We start from the raw sequence: 24666 nt of genomic DNA, 5'->3' as shown, positions 1-24666 counted from the left end.
TAAAGAACTTATCCTCTGCAGCAGAGGTAACTCTGGGTCTTCCTTTCCTGTGGCGGTCCTCATGAGAGCAAGTTTCATCATAGCGCTTGATGGTTTTTGCAACTGCACTTGAAGAAATTTTCAAAGTTCTTAAAATTTTCCAGATTGACTGACCTTCATGTCTCAAAGTAATGATGGACTGTCATTTCTCTTTGCTTATTTGAGCTAACTTTCCATAATATGTTTTTTTTACCAAACAGGGTTATTCTGTCCCCCCCCCCCCCCACACACACACACCTTGTCACAACCTAACTGATTGGCTCAAATGCATTAAGAAGGAAAGAAGTTCCACAAATTCCACAAATGAACTTTTAACAAGGCACACCTGTTAATTGAAATACATTCCCATGAAGCTGGTTGAGAGAATGCCAAAGGTGTGCAATGCTGCCATCAAGGCAAAGGGTGGCTACTTTGAAGAATCTCAAATATAAAATATATTTTGATTTGTTTAACACATTTTTGGTTACTACATGATTCCATGTGTCATTTCTCAGTTGTGATGTCTTCACTATTATTCTATAATGTAGAATATAGTAAAAATAAAGAAAACCCTTCAATGAGTAGGTGTGTTCAAACTTTTGACTGGTACTGTATGATTAATACAAGTGGAAGTAACAGATCCCACACTATTGGTATGCACTCTACTTGGTTGAGTAATAACCTGAGTCATATTCAAGGTAATAGTCACAGTTAGAAGCATCCTCTTGAGAGGACAGCTAGTTGCTAACCAGTCAATGTTCAGGTCCCCCAGGAAATAGACCTCTCTGTTAATATCACACACATTATTAAGCATTGCACACAGATTATCCAAATACTGACTGTTAGCATTTCTTGCCCTACAGCAGCCCCCAAGACAAGAAGCTTTAGATGAGGCAGTTGAACTTGCAACTACAACACTTCAACAACATTTGACATGAGATCCTCTCTAAGCTTCACAGGAATATGGCTCTGAACATACACAGCAACAGCTCCCCCATAGGCATTCCTGTCTTTTCTGTAGATGTTATATCCCTATATTGCTACTGCTGTATCATCAAATGAATTATCTAAGTGAGTTTCAGAGATTGACAGTATATTAATGTTATCCGATGTTAGCAAGTTAATGATTTCATTAACCTTATTCATAAGGCTACATATATTAATATGAACGATTCTTAGCCCTTTCCTTGGTAGCTTATCAAAGATAGACATAATATGGAGACAAAATAAATATGTGTGTGAAGTTGGACTGAAGTTACTAAGCCTGTTGTAGCAGATGTAAGCAATGTTCCCATGCTCTCTGGCAGCTTTCATAGCTGGGATAAGTTCAGTAACCAAAAGGTTGCTAGACTGATCACGTCAGTGATCTTCAGGTTGGAAAGCCGGTGCAATTGCCCCATTCAACCCCCCCCCCCCCCCCCCCCCCCCCCCTTGTTCAAAAATATTTTTCACAGTAGAATCTCTTCATATTCCTTGTTCCCAGTTGTATAGAACACACTGAAGTCAGAAGATGGAGATTTCCGAGTTCTCAGTTGTTTTAAACAAGCGTCTTAGCAGAGGGAGGGAGAGAGCAGCATAGGGCCAATTGTGTGCCACCTCAGGATCAAACCCGGATCTGTAGTGACGCCTCTAGCACTGTTATGCAGTGCCTTAGACCGCTGCTCCACTCGGGAGGCCCAGTGCAAGTGGAATTAGGGAGATGTGAGTTTTATGTTTTGTAATAGTGTTGCATTTTTTTTAAACATGAACTCACTCATAAAAACAGCAGCTTTTTGCTGTATTCTTTAACAGTCTCTCTGTGGTCATGGTTTTATCAGTTATTCAATCTTGTGTAGGCTAGTATCAAACTTTGCTGTGGCCGGGGTCGTGGAAGCTCTGTAGGCACCGTCATTTGAGCTACCCGAATGGCTAGTGCAGTAGGCACACTCTTTAGCCACAGATCTCCCGGTCTGCCCGGTAGGTGGAGTTAGTATTTTCATACAAATGAAATGGTTCAAAATGGGAAAACTTTGCTTACCCAGTGTGCAGGGCTTATGAATCAAGTGCACCTACCACCAACAGCACAATACACAAAAAAGGTGCACAAGCCTTTATCGTTGCCATTTTTACAGAAGTTTGGTGATCAACTAGGAATGCCTTGAGGAACGATCAGTCGCGTTGGTGACCACTGCTCTAGATAGTCTATTTTCCCAGTCATTGATAACGATCAATGACTTTCAATGATAATGATTCACAGATGTCATCTCAAAAGGACTTACAGTTTATTGTCATCTTGCTGCAAGTCTATTTCAGGACCTCCACCTCTCTCTGTGAAGGAGGATCAATCTTTATCAACATTTACACTGCCGAGCATGAAATGACCTCACCTTAGAGATCATTTGTGATAAAGACTGGGTCACATAGCTAACCAGAATAAAATATAACAGAGTACCTTCACTTAATCCTTACGCACAAAGATGAACTGTACATTATCTAATTAGATTATATTATCAAAACTATACAAAGAGTGTGATGTAAATTATTGCAGATACCTGAGACCTGTTATACTGTATAGTGATACAAAAAATGATTTAATTAAATATATTGATCATTTAAAAAAATACACTACCTGTCAAAAGTTTTAGAACACCTACTACACATTCAAGGGTTTTTCTTAATTTTTACAATTTTCTACGTTGTAGAATAGTGAAGACATCAGCAAATATGAAATAACACATATGGAATCATGTAGTAACCAAAAGAGTGCTATACAAATCAAAATATATTCTATATTTGAGATTCTACAAATAGCCACCCTTTGCCTTGATGACAGCTTTGCATTCTCTTGGCATTCTCTCAACGAGCTTCACCTGGAATGCTTTTCCAACAGTCTTGAAGGAGTTCCCACATATGCTGAGCACTTGTTGGCTGCTTTTCCTTCACTCTGCGGTCCGAGTCATCCCAAACCATCTCAATTTGGTTGAGGTCGGGGGATTATGGAGGCCAGGTCATCTGATGCAGCCCTCCATCATTCTAATTCTTAGTAAAAATAGCCCTTACACAGCCTGGAGGTGTGTTGGGTCCTTGTCCTGTTGAAAAACAAATGATAGTCCCACTAAGCCCAAACCAGATGGGATGGAGTATTGCTGCACAATGCTGGTTAAGTGTGCCTTGAATTCTAAATAAATCACAGACAGTGTCAACAGCAAAACATCCCAACACCATAACACCTCCTCCTCCATGCTTCAAGGTGGGAAATACACATGTGGAGATCATCCGTTCACCCACACCGTGTCTCACAAAGACATGACGGTTGGGACCAAAAATCTCCAATTTGGACTCCAGACCAAAGGACACATTTCTACCAGTCTAATGTCCATTGCTCATGTTTCTTGGCCGAAGCAAGTCTCTTCTTATTATTGGTTTCCTTTAGTAGTGGTTTCTTTGTAGCAATTCGTCCATGAAGGCCTGATTTAGACAGTCTCTGAACAGTTGATGTTGAGATGTGTACGCTACTTGAACTCTGTGAATCATTTATTTGGGCTGTAATTTCTGAGGCTGGTAACTCTAATGAACTTATACTTTGCAGCAGAGGCAACTCTGGGTCTTCCTTTCCTGTGGCGGTCCTCATGAGAACAAGTTTCATCATAGTGCTTGATGGTTTTTGCGACTGCACTTGAAGAAACTTTCAAAGTTCTTGAAATTTTGCCGTATTGACTGACCTTCATGTCTTAAAGTAATGATGAACTGTAATTTCTCTTTGCTTATTTGAGGTGTTCTTGCCATAATATGGACTTGGTTTTTTACCAAATGGGGCTATCTTCTGTATACCCCCCTACCTTGTCACAACACAACTGATTGTCTCAAACGCATTAAGAAGGAAATTCCACAAATTAACTTTTAACAAGGCACACCTGTTAACTTAAATGCATTCCAGGTGACTACCTGATGAAGCTGGTTAAGAGAATGCCAAGAGTGTGCAAAGCTGTCATCAAGGCAATGGGTAGCTGTTTGAAGAGTCTCGCTTTTTTGGTTACTACATGATTCCATGTGTTATTTCATAGTTTTGATTTCTTCACTACAATTCTACAATGTAGAAATAGTACAAAGAAAAGAAAAATGAGTAGGTGTTCTAAAACTGTACATTTTAGGTCAATTGGTTTAGCAACAGTTTTAATGGATTTGTCAGGGCTGCACAATAATCAGATGTAGATCAGAATCCTGTGTGACTAGATTCAGAAATATCAGCCTGTGGCCATGGTGTGTACACAACACTGTGGTGCGGCTTGCATATGGAGAGGTGTCGTCTTTCTTTAAACTGCTCTTGAGAATCCCTCACCAAGGTGACTTGCCTGACCTCACTCTCAAGTAATAATCTCTACACTAATTACACCAGTCAGGAACCCATGTCCTTGACCAATTTCTTGTCAGTGAATATCTCTCTACGACCTCCTGCCCCTTAAAATCACAGCCGCGAAATGGAGGCACCAGCGGAAAATGGACACATAAATGAGCACAGAAAATGTTCTCCTCTCCACGAAAGGGGCTGAAATCCTGTGCATACTGTTTTGCTATCAATCTGTTCAGGTTGAAAAAGCTGCTGCTCCGAGCAAATGCCATTTGTTCATTTTATGCAGTTTCCAAGGTAACCAGAACAAAATGTTTTGTTCAGTGTATAATTTGAATACTGCAATACATGGGAGCATAAAGCTGATTTGAGCTCACATTTGCAGTTAAAAACAAACCAATAGATGAAAATATGTATTTTCATCATTCGCATAGGTTTGAAGGTAAATCTAAAGAACAGAAGATACTACAGTATAAAGAGGATCATTTGATTAGAAATATGTCACTGTTAATCATATCAATGTGAGGGATATGAAGTTCAGGTGTTATTCATAGGTATGTAAAATGTGCCTTCAAAGAGGCAAGTACTGTATGTGAAATAAATATTAAGTGTTCTCTTTAGAAAGTGTAAAATCATCATTTGAATTAGAAATACCTACTCTAATCTTCTAATGATCAATCACTGATAGGCATCATTAGAGAGGATCCTCATATAGATTATAATGACATCATGGTCATTATACCAGACTCATAGTTTCAGCATGACTACTTTGTTCTCCAATTATTCTCTTCAAATGATATCCCAATGATCAAGGAATGTGTCATGTCAACTATATTTCTGCGTTTGTTCCAGGACTCTATGAGAAGAGACAGAATAAGGTTAGAAGAACTCGTATGTAAAACCATAAGAAGAGCAACACTGATCAAAGTAAAACTACGGCGGTACAAGTGTACTATCACCATTACGATAATGTTCTACGGTAATCTGTTTTCGTCCATCTTCTGTACCTGTACATACTTATGCCCAATAACCTTACAAATAGCTTTCGTATAGGTCCTATGTAGAATTGCCAAAAAAAATAAAAAAATACAACTGTTGTGAGGAAATCTTACAGTAGCTCCTATAAATCATTGTTTTCCAATGACACTGCCATTTCTGATTGTGTTGTTGCCCGAATCTCACAACCGCTTGTTTTCCCCCGATATCAGTATTGGCCATCACAGCCAAGAAAATATTGGTTTTTGTCCCAGATTTCTCTTATCTGGGCATCCCTAGTAACCATGAATCTTTGACAAGTAATAAAGCAATATGGAAATGTAGGAAATTACTCTTACCTTATCAAATGTCTTATCAAATTAGAAATGAGTCTATAATAATTTCAAGACCTATAATGTGTATTGTGAAAGGTAAACATTCAACCAGTGGTTTAGATGGGACCTGGAATAACCTCTTTTAATCTCCATAGTGGTATTTCATGTCTTCCTGAAGCAGACCAGACCCTGTGACATTTTCATGATGAACCATCAAAAGACAGTGATGACATACTGCACAATGTCTCCAGTGAATAAGGTAGATAACAATGTAGACTGCAATGGAAAACGGAGTAAAAACATCTCCACTCAAACCATTCATAATTCTTTGAGTTTTGACCTTGATTACATTGTTTTCCCTGCAACACACATTTCTTATTCTCATTTCCTAACGATAGATGTGTTTAGCGTGGATGAAATAGAGGTGTGATTGTGTTATTTTCTACAGAGAAAAAGTCAATTCAAACCTAATTATACAACCCCTCCGCCATACACATCCCACCCACCAAACCCCAACACAGCCCTAAGGTGTTAAAAAGCTCCTATGTGTGACTGACTAGGAAACAATTGATGGAATAACTGAATTACCTCTAATTCGCATTTTTTGCAGCAATATACAACCCGAGTCTACCTTCCACATTAGAATGCAATACTTCCATAGTCACTGCAGCAGCAGAGCAATGTTTTCATACATTTACCAGGGGATATGTGGATACGGGAACATGAGATTATGAAATTCATTCTGCTAGCTGCAAAGTCATGATAAGCTGCAATGTCTTATCATGCATACAATCAGTTATCCAGTCACACTGCATTTACCTGTTTCCCCCTGCAACCTCGCTGCCATTTTGACTTCATAACTGACCATAACCTGTGTGCAGGGAAAACTGATTAACCTGGAATGTCAAAACTGGAACTTGGGAGTTTATCAATAACTCAAAAATGGAACAGGCATTTACATAATAAATGCCTCCATTTCAGTTACCAATTCAAATGAATTGTTATTTCAATTCAAATACTATTTAACAATCTCACTTTGACTGGTTAAACTGGTTTTTGGTTCGTGGTGTTATGCCGTACCTCCAGTGGGCTCGTCCACTGTTTTCCGCTTGGCTCTGTGGCTGTTGTAGTTGAGTCTCATCTCCTGGCCGTAGTCGGGCAGGGTCTCTCGGGATGTGTAGGATTTGCAAAGGTTCCTACCATCCTCGCTTTCGTCTGAGGAGCTGGTGTATGCAAGCTCCATCTCATTCCGGGCCTTGGATAATGATTGGTAAGGCTTACAATCCATCTGCTCCATGACTGGCAACGCTGAACCAAGCTCATTCAGTCATGGGATCCACAATGCAAGACCAATCTGGAGGAAGAATGAGAGTGGAGAGTACAGATTTAGAACAATTAATATACCTCACACATGGATAATGTTGTGTCTCAGTATTGTGAGAAAAAATATATCACTCAAGTAAAAAGTAATTATTTGGATATTAGTGTCCTTAATCAACATGTTCCTGTTCTAAGGGATTGCTGCTGGGTGGTGTGGTAGAAGATTGAGTTGCTTTAAGAGACACAGGGGAGGAGGAGCTGTTGTAGGAACAGATTGAGAGATAACTTTAATTTTCAACAGAATCTGATGGACTGCTATCAAATACGATGACATAAATCATGTGGTGAACAATGTAGTTCTTGCATCCTAGAGCAATGTCTTCTTACACACTACTTAAAGTGCTAATATATAACTTTTTGAGCGACCTGACAAAATTCACAGAAATGATTATAGATCTATCATTCTAGTTGAAACCAAGTCTAAGAAGTGATATTACTGTTCTATGTGTGCTATTCCTAAGCTTTCCATTCTTACGTTTTGTTTTCGCATCATTTACTTTCGGTTTTATACACCAGCTTCAAACAGCCGAAACAACAATATTTTTGTTTATGGAAAATATATTTCACAGCGGTTTAGATGAAACAATGATTGTCTACACTATACTAGCTTATTTTGTTACATAAACTGAAATTTGCCGAAATATTACAGTTTTAGCAACCAGGAAATGGCGGAGTAATTTCTGCATAGTGCAACTTTAATATAGCAGGGTTTGAATTCTCAATTGCATCCTAACATCACATCCTGATACCTGGCACTATTTTTAGAATCAGTGTTTATAATTAGCATTATCCAGTAGAAACATAACAGTAGCACAATGATGAATACTGTTATTTTGCATCTGAGTTCTAGTGCAGTTCATCACAGCACAGTAGTGTTTTGCTGTGTAGTGTAAAGCACATTGGTAACCTTGACATGAACCCGTCTGTTCTGCCCTGAGCTCTGCTTGGGCTGACATTTCTATCATTGCTGCCTGACAGCCACTAAAACTTGGCCTTGACCCAAACACTCGCCCCGTGAAGCAGAGAGTATTGTCTTCACCCCACTGTGCTTCTATCCTCTGGGAACAGACGGTGAAAAACTTCCCATACTACACATTTCAGCAAGAAATCAGAAGAGGCTTCTGACAAACTTTGCCCTCTGACATTTGTAATCTTTAACAGCATTCAAGACAAATATGACAATCAAATGCTCATTAGGCTGTGCCATCTTTACCCGGCTTGTGGTAAAAGGTTATTAATTGCAAGTTCAGTACATATCTTGCTTGACTAATTGGCAGTTGAAAGCATTTTAATGGGCCATTTGTATTCTGTGCTGTGGCCAGCCCCCTGGCCGGACAAGGCTGTTCTTCTGTTCGTGCAGAGGTAATTACTCAGGGTAGGTGTGGCTGGAAAATGATGATTGGGGAGTCAGAACCACCAGTTGAAAAAAGGCAGTTTTTTTGTGAGGTTACTGTATAGACTATAAGGCAGTTTAGTTCAGGCTTTAGACACACGCTGCCCACCTCCCTGTGTTTGTTTTATCCAGTTGTGGGAGTGTTTGCATTGTTTATCAGAAACGCTCATGTTTATGCAAATTAAGCCTTTATTTTCATAAACACGTTCATTTGTGGTCATTGTTTGTCTATTTGAGCAATAGTTTTGCCATCAAAGTGTATAATCAGAAAGTGTACAATTAGAATGAACCTGTTTGAATGTAACGGCTGTTGGATGAAGGAGAGGACCAAAGCGCAGCGTGGCAAGTGTTCATCTTATCGAATGAAAAAACTGAACACTGAATAACAAACAACAAAGAAACAACCGAAACAGTTCTGTCTGGTGCAGACACACAAAGACTGAAAATAACCACCCACAAAACACAATGGAAAACAGGCTACCTAAATATGGTTCTCAATCAGGGACAACGATTGACAGCTGCCTCTGATTGAGAACCATACCAGGCCAAACACAGAAATAGAAAATCATAGACAAACTAACATAGATAACCCACCCAACTCACGCCCTGACATACTAAAACAAAAGAACTAAGGTCAGAACATGACATTGAAAGGTGTAAGGGGAATACCTAGTCAGTTGTACAACTGAATGCCTTCAACTGAAATGTGTCTTCTGCATTTACCCAACCCCTCTGAATCAGAGGTGCGGGGGATGCCTTAATCAACATCATCGTCTTCGGCGCCCGTGGAACAGTGGGTTAACTGCCTTGCTCAGGGGCAAATGACAGATCTTTACCTTGACAGCTCAGGGATTTGAATCAGCAACCTTTTGGTTACAGGCCCAGTGCTCTAACCACTAGGCTACCTGCCGAATGGTCAGGTCTTTTTAGCATGTTTGTGGTTAGATTATGGTTTACAGAAACCGTTAAAAAAAAAGTTCCATGTTTTAATCATGTCAGGGAGAATTTTTGCATTTTAGCTAGCCCTAACCCTTATTCTTTTCCTAACCTAAAATGTATTATCCTAACCGGCTATGTTTATTCTCCTAACCTGCTACGTTTATTCTCCTAACCTGCTACGTTTATTCTCCTAACCTGCTACGTTTATTCTCCTAACCTTCTGCGTAAATTCTCCTAACCTGCTACGTTAATTCTCCTAACCTGCTACGTTTATTCTCCTAACCTGCTACGTTTATTCTCCTAACCTTCTGCGTAAATTCTCCTAATCTGCTATGAATTCTCCTAATCACTTCTATCCATAGCTGTATACCATCTAGTCAAAACCTTTTAGCATGCCTATTCTCACATCTCCTCATTAAGGATTAAGGTAGAGATTTTTGTCTTGGTAACATGATGTGACTAGCTATGCCATAATATTTAGATGCTTGAGTTTATAGGCATTTTGCCTGTTTGAGGCTATTTTCGCATTTGTTCGCCAGTTGTGGTAATATTGCTATTGGCAGTTCCAGTTATGATTTTAAAAATGGTTAAGTATTTTTGTCATCAACCATTTTCATAATTTCTTAAAAATACATATCTGATTCAGCCTTCTACCAGTTCTACCACTCCTACCACCTATTGTTACACCTGATCCTCTGACTCTTCTGCTGCAGCTCCACACCAACTAAATAGGCTGCCCTGTTCTCTATCATGAGGTTAGAGACAGTTGCGATCGACCAGTTGTGTACACCAACTGGTCGATCGCGATCAACTGGTCGATTTCCAAGAATATTCCTAGTTGATCACCAAACATTTCTGTAAAAAACAACAACGATAAATCCTTGGTTCCTATTTTATTTTATTTGTTTCATGTTGTTGGCGGTAGATGTACTTCATTCTGCAGCCCTAGCACCAGGAAGGCAAAGTGTTTCCATTTTAAACCATTTCATGTGTCTGAAGGTAGAACTCCACCTACCCGACAGGCCCAGAGAGCAAATCAAGTGCACCTATATATAGGCCTACTGCAGTCATTCAGATAGCTCAGATCACAGTGTCTGCACAGTTTACTCGATCCATAGACTGTAAAAATAAACAGTACAGAGATTTAAAAACCTTTAAATCCATGAGTAGAGAGAGACTACAGCAAAGAGCTACTGTTTTTATCAGTAATTCCGTAATTAAGTTGTTATTTAGCACGGTCAACACTGTGTTCAACACTTCTTTAAGCCATAAAATACCAAAGTATTCCGATAAGCTTGTGTTGCTATTATTAGCGGCTTGTGTCATTTTTAATAACGAGGAATATTTCCCTTTCTCTGGTCATAGGAGTCACAACATGGATTAGTGCATGAGGCAGAAATGCAGTGCGACTTTTTTCGCCATCAGCTGGAAGATTGTGTCCTCCTTTCTCAGCGGACAGAGGACGGGGGTCGAGAGAGAGGCAGCCTCACCGATGCTCCCTCCCTCCCTTCAGACTGGCCATCAGTCCAGCAACAAACAAAAAAATATTATGCTCACAAGTAATACAACAAATTATCTATTACCAGTGTGATCATATACTGTACATATACTGTACCTATGAGAAGAACAACACTGGCAGAGCTAATCAAGCATAGCAATTCAAGTAGGTCTATAGCCTACTGCACAAACCTTATTGCTACAAAACCTTTTTAATTGTTTAATGTTGCATAGGCTTATGTAAAAAAATCTTTTTTTTAGAGGTAGATCTCGACTTGCAATTGTGACTCAACAAAGGTTGGTGACCACTGGTGCACACAAATGGCTTACAAGAGGTACTCAAATGTATTTATTTTTTAGAACCTTTATTTAACTAGGCAAGTCAGTTATGAACAAATTCTTATTTCCAATGACGGCCTACCCCGGCTAAACGCGGACGATGCTGGGCCAATTATGTGCCACCCTATGGGACTCCCAATCACGGCCAGATGAGATACAGCCCGGATTTGAACCAGAGACTGTAATGACACCTCTTGCATGGAGATGCAGTGCCTTAGACCACTGCGCCACTCAGCTGCCCCAAAACCACTTCCTCTGACCAAAAACAAATAAGTGGTGGCTACCGCATGCAAATACAATCATTTATTTGTGTACCTTCTTATCTTAGATATGGATCTGTTTATTCTTTCGAAAGAAACTTAGTGGATACAGTAATATAGCTACAACCAACATGTGCCGAATATGCAGACAAAAATCACAAGAACATCTTCATAGTGAGATTGAAAGAGTTCTCGATATGATCAATAACACAAAAATGTTACATATCATAGTTGAATGTATTAAATGACTCTTGGTGAAAAAGGAACAATAATAGCAGGCGGACTTCATCCAGTGCAAAGTTCATAAGGCACAACAAATCCAATCAAAAAGGTTGATATTCACAACTTATTTTTCACACTCAAAAATCAATATTATTCTGTAAATGTCATTCAAATCAGCAGAAATAGAAAATATACATTTCCCCATCTCTGAAAGGGCACATGCATAATGTAGCACCGGGAAAATGTTACATTTTATCTAACTTCTAAGCAACTTGCAATTTAATTACGCATTCCTAAAATAACATTGTGTTAATATTACAACCCTTGCCTTTTATGAATGTGAATCATGTTCCATTTGGGAGACGATCAGTCTTATTTCTCTTACAGTAAATATCAATTTTCTTCCTAATGTTCCATAATGATATTGGTTGATAGTTGCACCATAATTGCAAACTATACCATTTGTCTGCTTGGTTAAGACTGCTTAGTTCTACCGTACCTCTCTGGTGCTTAGCAAAATATTTTTTGAATGCAGAGGTTTAATGGGAGCATATTGGGGCTAAGGCAGTGTCTTCTGATGAGCACCAAGTAGCTTTTAATGAGATGATTACGGTTTTTGGAAATAAACCACCAAGTGGACACACAAATCATTCAGAGTAACACCAGCCTGCACAACACACAGTCATTTGCTCATTACCCATGGGCTTTAACAGGATGAATGTTGCTGTACATCTATTTGTGGTCCATAACCTTAGAATGCGAAAGCCTGTGCCATTCCGGAACACTCTTAACATTCCAAAGCTCCATGACAAAAGAATCAGTACCACTGTAGAGAGAGCGAGAGTAGAATAGGCATACTGCTACGAGAGAAAAAAAAAGACAAATATTTGATTTCTTGTCTTTTCCGTACAAATACAATATCCTGCCTTGGTGTCGTACACTACAGTATTAAGTCCATTAATCAAAGGCTGTTTGGTTGTTTGGTGCCAGTTTGTCATGCACCATGATGCTGACTGCGCCATCCTGGGAGTCGGCAGGGTAAAGTGCTTGGTGTTAATTGGGTAGCTAGGTGGGGAGATACAATATTCAGATGAAAGTCCCCCGTCGAGTCTGGGAAAGTCTGGCTGGTCGGTCCAGCATGGGCACACCAGCCACAAACTTCATTACAGTGCTACAGGCATGCCGTAGGCACTCCTTGCCTCAATCTCTGTCATAGAGATTCTCTGAAGTTATACCTCTTCTTCCAACTGAGAGAGATCTGTCATTGTCATTGCTCTATACAGTATGCATCTGGTGGTGAGTGTTTTCTACCCTAATGTATTTTCACCCCTGCTCATTCATTCCCTCACATAAGCACTGTTCCTAGGTCAGGGTTAGTGTGTACCCAAAGGGATTGGTTTGAGCGCCTCGAGCGCACAAACCTATCACTTAGAATGTATGATGTAACTGATTCTTGTGTGAACTGAAGATGTCTTCATAGACATACATAAAAAATACTTGTATGTCTACATCAGAACTATCATGGTCCAAACATACCAAGACAGTCGTGAAGAGGGCACAACAAAACCTTTTCCCCTTAGGATTTGGTATGGGTCCCCAGATCCTCAAAAGGTTCTACAGTTGCACCATCGAGAGCATCCTGACCGGTTGCATCACCACCTGGTATGCCAACTGCTCGGCATCTGACCGCAAGGCACCACAGAGGGTAGTGTGAACGGCCCAGAACATTACTGGTGCCAAGCGTCCTGCCATCCTGTACAATAGACGGTGTCAGAGGAAAGCCCCAAAAATTGTCAGAGACTCCAGTCACCCAAGTTATAGACTGTTTTCTCTGCTACCGCATGGCAAGCGGTACAGGAGCACCAAGTGTAGGACCAAAAGGCTCCTCAACAGCTTCTACCCGCAAGCCATAAGACTGCTGAACAATTAATTAAATTGCCACCGGACAATTTACATTCTCTCCCTTTTTGTACACTGCTGCTACTCGCTGTTTATTATTTATGCATAGTCACTTCACCCCCCAAAATACATGTAAATATTACCTCAACTAACCAGTACCCCCGCACACTTACTCGGTACCGGTGCACCCTGTATATAGCCTCATTATTGTTATTGTTATTGTGTTACTTTCTATTATTTTTTATTTTAGTCTACTTGGTCAATATTTTCTTAACTCTTCTTGATCTGCACTGTTGGTTAAGGGCTTGTAAAGTAAGAAGTGAACAGTAACCACCACACTAGAGGCAGATCAGCTGCAAACTGTAGAAACACCTGCATGTGTGAGAAAACATTAGCTACTTTAATTAAAACATTTCAAAAGAGGTGCATCATAAGGTTTTTCATTTGAAAATGGCCTTCCCAGTTTATGCAACACAGTAGAATACTAAGGATGTGCATCTTTCCCTTTCAAGACGATTATATATGTATCTAGATACATGGGCTCCGATACGATAATGGAACGATACGCCATAGTTTGATTCAGTGCATTTCAGGTTGGTTAGCGAAATAATCAATGTGATTCGGTTCGATGCGATACAATACAATTCGATAGACTAACATTTGCTGCATAAACACATTAATTTTCCATCATAAACTAAAATCTGCTGCTGATGGAGTTCATGAGCTGGGGGGGGAATGGGTCAATATACATGTACAGTATGTTGTATGTGTGTGTGTGTGTGTGTGTGTGTGTGTGTGTGTGTGTGTGTGTGTGTGTGTGTGTGTGTGTGTGTGTGTGTGTGTGTGTGTGTGTGTGTGTGTGTGTGTGTGTGTGTGTGTGTGTGTGTGTGTGTGTGTGTGTGTAACTGATGTACACTACCGTTCAAAATTTTGGGTCACTTACAAATGTTCTTGTTTTTGAAAGAAAAGCAATTTTTTTGTCCCTTAAAATCACATCAAATTGACCAGAAATAAATCAAATCAAATCAAATGTATTTATATAGCCCTTCGTACATCAGCTGATATCTCAAAGTGCTGTACAGAAACCCAGCCTAAAACCCCAAACAGCAAGCAATGCAGGTGTAGAAGCACGTGTAGACAGTGTAGACATTGTTAATGTTGTAAATTACTATTGTACTGTAGCTGGAAAAGGCAGATTTTTAATGGAATATCTACATAGGCGTACAGAGGCCCATTATCAGCAACCATCACTCCTGTGTTCCAATGTCACGTTGTGTTAGTTAATACAAGTTTATAATTATGTTAGCACAGCTGAAAACTGTTGTAATTATTAAAGAAAAAATAAAACTATCCTTCTTCAGACTAGTTGAGTATCTGGAGCATCAGCATTTGTGGGTTCGATTACAGGCTCAAAATGGCCAGAAACAAATCACTTTCTTCTGAAACTCGTCAGTCTATTCTTGTTCTGAGAAATGAAAGGGGGTAGTGTGAGAAATTGGCGAGAAACTGAAGATCTCGTACAATGCTGTGTACTACTCCCTTCACAGAACAGTGCAAACTGGCCCTAACCAGAATAGAAAGAGGAGTGGGAGGCCCTGGTGCACAACTGAGCAAGAGGACAAGTACATTAGAGTGTCTAGTTTGAGAAACAGACGCCTCATAAGTCCTCAACTGCCAGCTTCATTAAACACCAGTCTCAACGTCAACAGTGTACCTGTGGATGTATTTCAAGGCTTACCTTCAAACTCAGTGCCTCTTTGCTTGACATCATGGGAAAATCAAAAGAAATTAGCCAAGACCTCAGATTTTTTTTTTTAGACCTTCACAAGTCTGGTTCATCCTTGGGAGCAATTTCCAAACGCCTGAAGGTACCACGTTCATCTGTACAAACAATAGTACGCAAGTATAAACACCATGGGACCACGCAGCCGTCATACCGCTCAGGAAGGTAGACGTATTCTGTCTCCTAGAGATGAATGTACATTGGTACAAAAAGTACAAATCAATCCCAGAACAACAGCAAAGGACCTTGTGAAGATGCTGTAAGAAACTGGTACAAAAGCATTTATATCCACAGTAAAACGAGTCCTATATCGACAAGGAATGGGCCAAAATTCACCCAACTTATTGTGGGGAAAGCTTGTGGAAGGCTACCCGAAACATTTTACTCAAGTTAAACAATTTAAAGGCAATGCTACCAAATACTAATTGAATGTATGTAAACTTCTGACCCACAGGGAATGTGATGACAGAAATTGACATTTCACATTCTTAAAATAAAAACTTGAGTTTACATGTATTTGGCTATGGTGTATGTAACTTCCGACTTCAACTGCACATGCAGTTCAACACTGAAGGAGAGGATGCATCAGTTGTCACAAAATATGAGATTTTGGGGGGGAAGGTAGAAAGAATCTAATATGAACAAAACATTTATATTTATATTTTGGGTTTTGGGGTCCGCAGACCGATGCACTTGTATCTTAAACATTTGGGGACCGATGCGTATCAGTGAATCCTTACATCCCTATAGAATACATTAAAAAAACACTTCTCTGCAAGTTATTTATCTTAATAGGATGACCAAATATCCACCCATTGCCCGCTGTCATACTTCAAGGTAATGATCCAAGATCAACAGTTAGATTTTCTCCCCCAGCTCAGTGATGAGAGAAATATCAGCAGAGTAATATCATTTTTCAGAATGTACCTCCAGCAGGTGACAGACAGGTCCAAAATTAACTACACTACAGGCTTTATGGCTAGCTACCTCCATCCCTCCATCCCACTTTAACATGCCCCACATAGACCCACTCTCCTGGGGAAGCACTAAGCTGGCATGACCCACCTATCCATCCGCCTCCCCCAAGCCAGAGACACTTAGTGACGGCAGACAGCAAAATGAACTTAAAAAGCAATGATTTTTATTTAAAAGATGAATAATATAAGACTGACAATTCACAAAAAAATAGGTCCTCCACAGTGTATCTGTGTTACTGGCAGTAATCCCACCAAAATGTGAACCATTTCAATTATTCATAGATATTATGAAATGTCCTATCCTGTAGCTTTCCTGGAGTCATATGACAACTGAATACACTTACTGTAATAGTGGGCCTTGGTAAGACTAGCTGCACACGCACAGAAAACAGAAAACAAGGAAAAAGGATCAAATCCTTAAAAGCAGGGCTCTGACTGAAATGGCAATGAGGTTCAGACTAAACTCGATTCCCCTGTGACTCTTAATAGAAAATACTGATTTAACGACTCACGCACGTTCATAGAGCTTGGCATTGACCACAGAGAAGGATCCTGACTAATGTGATCATCTATACTTCTTGACCTCCCCAAGGGAGAACAAATGCATTTGTATACACTGCATACTGTTTAGATGACAAAGCCAGTAAAACAACAGTGAATAGCATTATGCTCCCTTTAGTAAGCCTTGGTACAATATGGAAGGAAAACTATAGACAACAATGGTTCTTAAAAACCATATTGAACAACCTCTGCAAACAATCGAGGATGGGCTTCCTCCCCCGGTCATAACCTACTGGTCAACAAAATGTAGAACAAGGCAGACCATCCTCCTGTTGAGGTGTTGGCCAAATACAACCCCTTATATCAGACTTCTTATTTTAGTGCTCAGATATACAACAATGCCTTACAGGGAGAACTGTATCCCTGGGCTTCCATCCTCTTAACTCATAGGTGTACAGGTAATTGCCAAAATAAAGGAAACACCAATATAAAGTGTGTTAATAGGGCATTGGGCCACCACAAGCCAGATCAGCTTCAATGCACCTTGGCATAGATTCTACAAGTGTCTGAAACTCTATAGGTCGTTATCAATTCAATGTCACAATACGGTGCAGAGCGTTCGATTTAGCTGCAAAAAGATCACAAGCTCCACTAAAACCCTGTGGTAAGAAAAAGTACCCAATTGTCATACTTGAGTAAAAGTAAAGATACCTTAATAGTAACTCAAGAAAAAGTCACCCAATACAATGCTACTTGAGTAAAAGTCTAAAAGTATTTGGTATTATATATACTTAACATTCAAAAGTAAAATATACTGTTGAAGTCGGAAGTTTACAAACACCTTAGCCAAATACATTTAAACTCCGTTTTTCACAATTCCTGACATTTAATCCTAGTAAACATTCCCTGTCTTACGTCAGTTAGGATCACCACTTTATTTTAAGAATGTGAAATGTCAGAACAATAGAAGAGAGAATGATTTATTTCAGCTTTTCTTTATTTCATCACATTCCCAGTGGGTCAGAAGTTCACATACATTCAATTAGTATTAGATAGCATTGCCTTTAAATTGTTTAACTTGGGACAAACATTTCGGGTAGCCTTCCACAAGCTTCCCACAATAGGTTTGGTGAATTTTGGCCCATTCCTCCTGACAGAGCTGGTGTAACTGAGTCAGGTTTGTAGCCCTTCTTGCTCACACACACTTTTCAGTTCTGCCCAAAAATGTTCTATAGGATTGAGGTCAGGGCTTTGTGATGGCCACTCAAATACCTTGACTTTCTTGTCCTTAAGCCATTTTGCCACAACTTTGGAAGTATGCTTGGGGTCATTGTCCATTTGGAATACCCATTTGCGACCAAGCTTTAACTTCTCGACTGATTGCTTCAATGCTTCAATATATCCACATAATTCTCCTACCTCATGATGCCATCTCTTTTGTGAAGTGCACCAGTCCCTCCTGCAGCAAAGCACCTCCACAACATGGTGCTGCCACCCCCGTGCTTCACGGTTGGGATGGTACTTTTCGGCTTGCAAGGAATGTAATGAAGTAAAAGTAGTCAAAAATATTTAAAAAATAGTAAAGTACAGATACCCCAAAAAGCTACTTAAGTAGTACTTTCGAGTAGTTTTACTTGGGTACTTTACACCACTACTAAAATCATTAACAAGTATGTTCCGATTTCAAGGGATTGTTAAATAAATGTTATAATTATTTGATTTTAATATCACCTCTTGAAGAGTATAGTCAGAACAAGCTACACATTTCCGATTATTCCACATTTACCTCTCTGAGCCCGACGAGCAGGCTGAGATATGACGTGGGATGGGAGCCTGCCGACCCAACCGGGGCAAGGAAACCTCTCGAAACAACTAAGGCGTGAAAGCCCAGAGACCCAGTTGAGGCACCTCCAGTTCCATCGGCGGCAGAACCCGGACCCGACGTCAGCAACAAAACAAAAACCTCCCTGATGCTTCATATAGTGGTGTCAGCATTCTGTGAGGATCGACGCTGGAGACGAGAAGCATGTACATGGAGTGAATATTTAATACATGTCCAGGCCCGTCTGAAGTTGCTAGAGAGCATTTGGATGATCCAGAAGAAGGTTGGGAGAATGTCATATGGTCAGATGAAACCAAAATATAACTTTTTGGTAAAAACTCAACTCGTCGTGTTTGGAGGACAAAGAATGCTGAGTTGCATCCAAAGAACACCATACCTACTGTGAAGCATGGGGGTGGAAACATCATGCTTTGGGGCTGTTTTTCTGCAAAGGGACCAGGACGACTGATCCGTGTAAAGGAAAGAATGAATGGGGCCATGTATCGTGAGATTTTGAGTGAAAACCTCCTTCCATCAGCAAGGGCATTGAAGATGAAACGTGGCTGGGTCTTTCAGCATGACAATGATCCCAAACACACCGCCCGGGCAACGAAGTAGTGGCTTCGTAAGAAGCATTTCAAGGACCTGGAGTGGCCTAGCCAGTCTCCAGATCTCAACCCCATAGAAAATCTTTGGAGGGAGTTGAAAGTCCGTCTTGCCCAGCAACAGCCCCAAAACATCACTGCTCTAGAGGAGATCTGCGTGGAGGAATGGGCCAAAATACCAGCAACAGTGTGTGAAAACCTTGTGAAGACTTTTTGACCTGTCATTGCCAACAAAGGGTATATAACAAAGTATTGAGATAAACTTTTGTTTTTGACCAAATACTTATTTTCCACCATAATTCATTAATAAATTCATTAAAAATCCTACAATGAGATTTTCTGGATTTTCTTTCTCATTTTGTCTGTCATAGTTAATGAAAATTACAGGCCTCTCTCATCTTTTTAAGTGGGAGAACTTGCACTTGGTGGCTGACTAAATACTTTTTTGCCCCACTGTACGTGCATTCGCACACAAGCACACACAGACACTGAAGCAGTAAATAACAGTAAATGTAAAAGCCAAGCTCGGGGTCAACTAAGAATACCTCTTTGCTCTTGGCAATTTTCCATGGTGCTGAAGAGCAAGTGCCTCAACATTAATCTTTTTAACTTGCAACATGGAGTAGAATTTGTATGTAATATCATGCAAAAGATATGACAGTGGGGCCAGAGAGCAAAACATAGCCTCTGGGAATGAGGAGAGGAAATGTCAACTACCTGTATATTGTTTTCCATGCTTGCTGTTAGAAAGTGGTACTCACATTTTAAACAAATCTGTCAAGAAGGCATAGTATGTTATCACATTTTGGGACTATTCAAATAACGCACAACATCATCTAGGTTTTGAAACAAATACTCACATTTTACTTATACATTTGTCTCTGGTTCAAAATAGTATTTCCTTAGGCATTGTGTATTTCCTTTGGCTCAGTGTTATAATGCCAACTTTACCAAAAATGCTGCCTGGTAGCTATCTATTTCTCCAATTAGTTCACTATTTTGCATTTCAGAATCAAAGTGATGAAATAAACAGCTGTGGTTTCAGTGTTCCCATAAATACTCTAATTGCAACTATAAGGTCAACCCATTAGATTACATTATATTAGGAGCATTACACACTCTACAGAGGCGGTGTTATTTACAAATGTAGACTGGCCAAGCCATGTCCTAACAAGGAATGTTGTGGTTCCTCTCTTTCCTGTCTCTTTTTCACAATACTCTCCCTCTGGTTTCACAGGTTGTGTAGATCTGCTCATGCTGGCCCCTCTGCGTCAAGCCCATTTGGTGGCTTGATGTTTCTCTTTGATATGAGACCTGAAAGCCTGCCCTTCACTAAAAATGAAAGAGGAATCTTTGAACATTTGAACGTTTTTTAATAGATAGCCCCAGGTTGGCTTGGTTCTCTATGATGCACCATGTCATCTGTCTGTGGTGATTTATCTACACTGACATGAATATATTTTAAAGCATGAGTTTTCTGTTTTTAATTTGATGTCTCGTTTTGCATGTTATGGAATACATATAATTTCTGACATGTGTCAAGACAAATATTACAAAAGCCATGTGATACAGAAGCACAATGATGCTAAATAGCTTAGTTCCACTTGGCTGACATGGTCTACATTGAGTGTGAGTAGGCAGTAATGCTATGTGATATTAACAACATACTCCAAATCATGTTTTGCTCTCATTCCTTGATTGATTGGATGATGTGTTCTAGGTGGAGTTTCAGGAAGACATGTTGGATTATTCATTATAAAGCAAACCTGTTCTGTTCACATGACCCCAAAAGCGAGACTATCAAATACCTTCATAATGCTTGCCAGTGTTCTTGACTTACAGTACACACCCCTCTTTGGATAACAGCAACAGCAACATCACTGCCTCCCCAAGAATGCTATAGCATACCTATAGGTCCGTGACTGCCTTCCACAAAACCAATTACTACTCACTGACAGCGTGTTCCAAAGAGGGAAACCTTCCCTTGTTAGCCCAGATGATCAAAGTTTTTTCCCAATGATTTTGGACACACGGTAAAGAACCTACAGGCCACTGAATCATTACCATAATTCAAAGTCTTTAATCTTCTCTTAACAGTGCACATCAAAGTAGGTTTCAGCCTCAGCCTCTAGTAAAGTGCCAACATGACAAGGAGCAATATGACAGATTCTCTCAAACTCTGTTGTTTAGCTATTTATTTGTCTATTTTAAACAGACCCAAAATAACATGGGCTGTCACTTAGGGATCTACAATAATCAATGATGATTAAAGAGAATTACCCACCTCATTGGTGACCACTGAGCACAATTATGTAAAATCTGCCAGGAACATCATATAACACCCATGCAGTGTGCTGGAGGTATGCACCTGAGGAAAATCACATTTAAATTCACATTGGTACTCTTGATTTTTACTGAAAATAAACCTAGGATATAGGCCTACTACAAGTCCCACAGAGAGCATTGGTTTTGTAGTGGGATCACCCCACAATTACATCAACATATCTCCTGTTTCCCATTTGTTCATGGAAACAACACAATAATAACAAATACAAAAATGCTTATGAATTCCAGAAGTATACATATAATAACTAGGGGTTAGTGTATTTTATACAATTTAATAACATTAATAAACAACAAGTTATACAAAACGTTTAGCCTGTTAAAGGTCGTTTCCAGCCCCATAACTTACAACATAGTTGTCCCAAAATGTTGTCATCAGGGATGGGCAACTCCAGCCCTCGGGGGTCGAAGTAGTGTCACATTTTTTCTGTATCCCTAGCAAACACAGCTGACTAAACTAATTGCATTCTAAACTGAAGATTATGATTAGTTGCTTATTGGACTCAGGTGTGTTAGCTGGGGCTGAGGCAAAAGTGTGACACCAATCAGGCCCCTGAGGACTGGAGTTGCCCATCCCTGGTCGACATTATTGTATTCATATGTCCATCTAATGATGGTGTTCTCCATGAGGCACAGCAAAACAACACCCCACCTCATTAAAGGATGATTTAGAGAAAACGTATACATGATAGAATAACTTTAATGGTAATAGAGTTGAAATACAGCCAACAGTCTCCCAGAGGAGATGCCAGTAAGGTCCACAGCTCGCCACACATCACTGCCTCCTTTCAGAAGAAGCTAATTATTCCAACACTTTAGCAGGTTGTGTATCTTGTCAATGTCCCTATGTGTATTCACGGCTGACACCAGGTACTGGTTGGAAATAAATAAATAACTGGATCTGATAGTTTGGTGAGAACAATTCCTATTGATTTTAATGTGAGATCCAGTCAGAAATCCATTACTGATAGAGAGTGAACTGAAGGCAGTAGATGCACTCAACAAATGTACCTTTATTTAACTAGTCAAGTCAGTTAAGAACAAATTCTTATTTCAATGATGGCCTACCAGGGAACAGTGGGTTAACGGCCTTGCTCAGGGCAGAACGACAGATTTTTACCTTGTCAATTTGGGGATTCAATCCATCAACCTTTTGGTTACTGGCCCAACACTCTAACCAGTTGACAGTCTCAGTTAAACACATGAAGCAAAACTGACCAGCTCTTACAGTACTACACACTATCTACTACTATCTTCTCACTGTTCCTAGTTTCCTAATAATGGCCTCTAAAACCACCAAGAAACAGCATATTAAAATAAGGAATAGGCCACGGTCCTCTACATCATTTAAAGGGAAATTAAGCTCAAGTCATACAGTAGGGTCTTTCCACCAATTCGGTGCCTTTTGAGAAGAGTAATGTTTGATTTCACCCAATTTTAACATTCTGTCATAAAGAGCTCAACTTAATAAAAAACATGTTTTACGATCTGAAGAGGTTGAATAAAAATGACTGTAGTAAGTGCCTATAATTGCTAAATAAAGTAACAGGGTTGATGATTTCTTCTTAAATCAGCCATAAATCCCCATATGACGGGGGAATGGAAGCTTGTTGTGTGCAACAGGAAGAGGCAATTGAATGCAAGCTTCACAAAAATATATATATGTTGTTCATTAAAGGCCCAGTGCAGTCAAAAATGTAATTCCCTGTCTTTTATGTATTCTTCCACACTATAAGGTTGGAATAATACTGTGAAATTGTGAACATTGTGATAATGCCCTTTCAGTGTAAAAGCTGTTTGAAAAGACTGCCTGAAATTTCTGCCTGATGACATCACCATGTGGTAAATTGGTTAATAGACCAATAAGAAAAGAGACCTCCAAACCTCTCTGCTAATAACAGCTAGTGTAATATAACAACCTGTTGAATGTTAATGTTAAGTGGATGGCCGTATAAAACATATCTTCATGAGAGGGCCATGAACAGTAACTAGTAATACCTTATACTTTTTGGGCGGAATATGTTATTTATCTATGATTTATATGCACATTTTGCACTAGTATGCACTGCTATAGTAAATAGTATGAAAAATAGAATATCGTAAATTTCATTTTGAAATTGTATATGCTATGAACATCCTACTCATGAAAAAAGGGGGATAGGGCTTGACATTTTTGTTGATAATCTACATATACTCACAATACATTTTACAATTGACATGCTATAAGATTTCAGCTGCCTTATTACTGTAATAATGTTTTATATAACTAGTGGTCAGGGAAAATCTGTGAACTTGTGCTGGCTCACGAATTTACTGATTCGTCACGATCTCAGCTTTCATCTAATATAACGTTTGTCCCTCTGTGATGAACACAAAATGGTTTTGTTTCACATCTTCAAATTGTGTTTGAGTTTTTTTTAAATTAAATTTGATATAAATCGATGTGTGTTTGTCATAGAACGATGTGAGACTCTCAGCTTTGCAGCATTATACAGCGTGTGTGCCTGAGATGTACCGTTCCTCCACAAATTGACGGACAGTCCAATCAGCGAATGAGCGTTAAGGCGGTACTCCCGAGCCTCCAATGGCTATATGTAACCTGATACCCCAGAGTCATTTGAGGTCAACTGAATTGAAGCAGGGAAGCGGCAGAACTGCAGTGAAGCGATTTGGCCTCACATATGTAGATTTACAAGTGAATTACCCTGATATGCCGTGATAAAACAATTAAATTAAAAGGAAGGTCCCCTAAATAGGGGATTTAACATTTAAGAGGTTAAAACATTTTTAGCCTGTCTATATATGGGTAACAGGGTTGATGTGTTTTGCTCGACCCGCTCAGTTTTCCACCACAAAACACCAGAAAATTGCCAGCTCACCTGCTTTTACTCTATGATTTGACTATTAGATGTTCAATGTTTCTTTGGCAAAATAATATATTTAAAAAGGAATAGTTTTACCTAATTGAAAAAAGAGTTCAGTTCACGTAAAAGGGTTAACCTTAAAATGAAGGACAGACAAATTAATCACTATTCACATAAAATAAAGCAA

The 24666-nt window shown here is 39.6% G+C and overlaps 1 protein-coding gene across 1 annotated transcript in view; it reads right to left on the bottom strand.

Moving 5' to 3' along the window:
• Positions 1 to 24666, bottom strand: part of LOC109892602 (teneurin-1) — a 223541-nt gene that overhangs the window by 181945 nt on the left and 16930 nt on the right. Inside the window, exon 2 of the mRNA XM_020485263.2 lies at positions 6736 to 7009. Within this exon, the coding sequence (XP_020340852.1) occupies positions 6736 to 6952 (217 nt within the window). The 5' untranslated portion in view covers positions 6953 to 7009. The remainder of the gene's footprint in view (positions 1 to 6735; positions 7010 to 24666) is intronic.

The sequence above is a fragment of the Oncorhynchus kisutch genome, linkage group LG6 (genome assembly GCF_002021735.2).
Source record: "Oncorhynchus kisutch isolate 150728-3 linkage group LG6, Okis_V2, whole genome shotgun sequence".
In the NCBI taxonomy this organism is placed as follows: Eukaryota; Metazoa; Chordata; class Actinopteri; order Salmoniformes; family Salmonidae; genus Oncorhynchus; species Oncorhynchus kisutch.
This window is presented reverse-complemented; position numbering and strand designations above follow the sequence as displayed.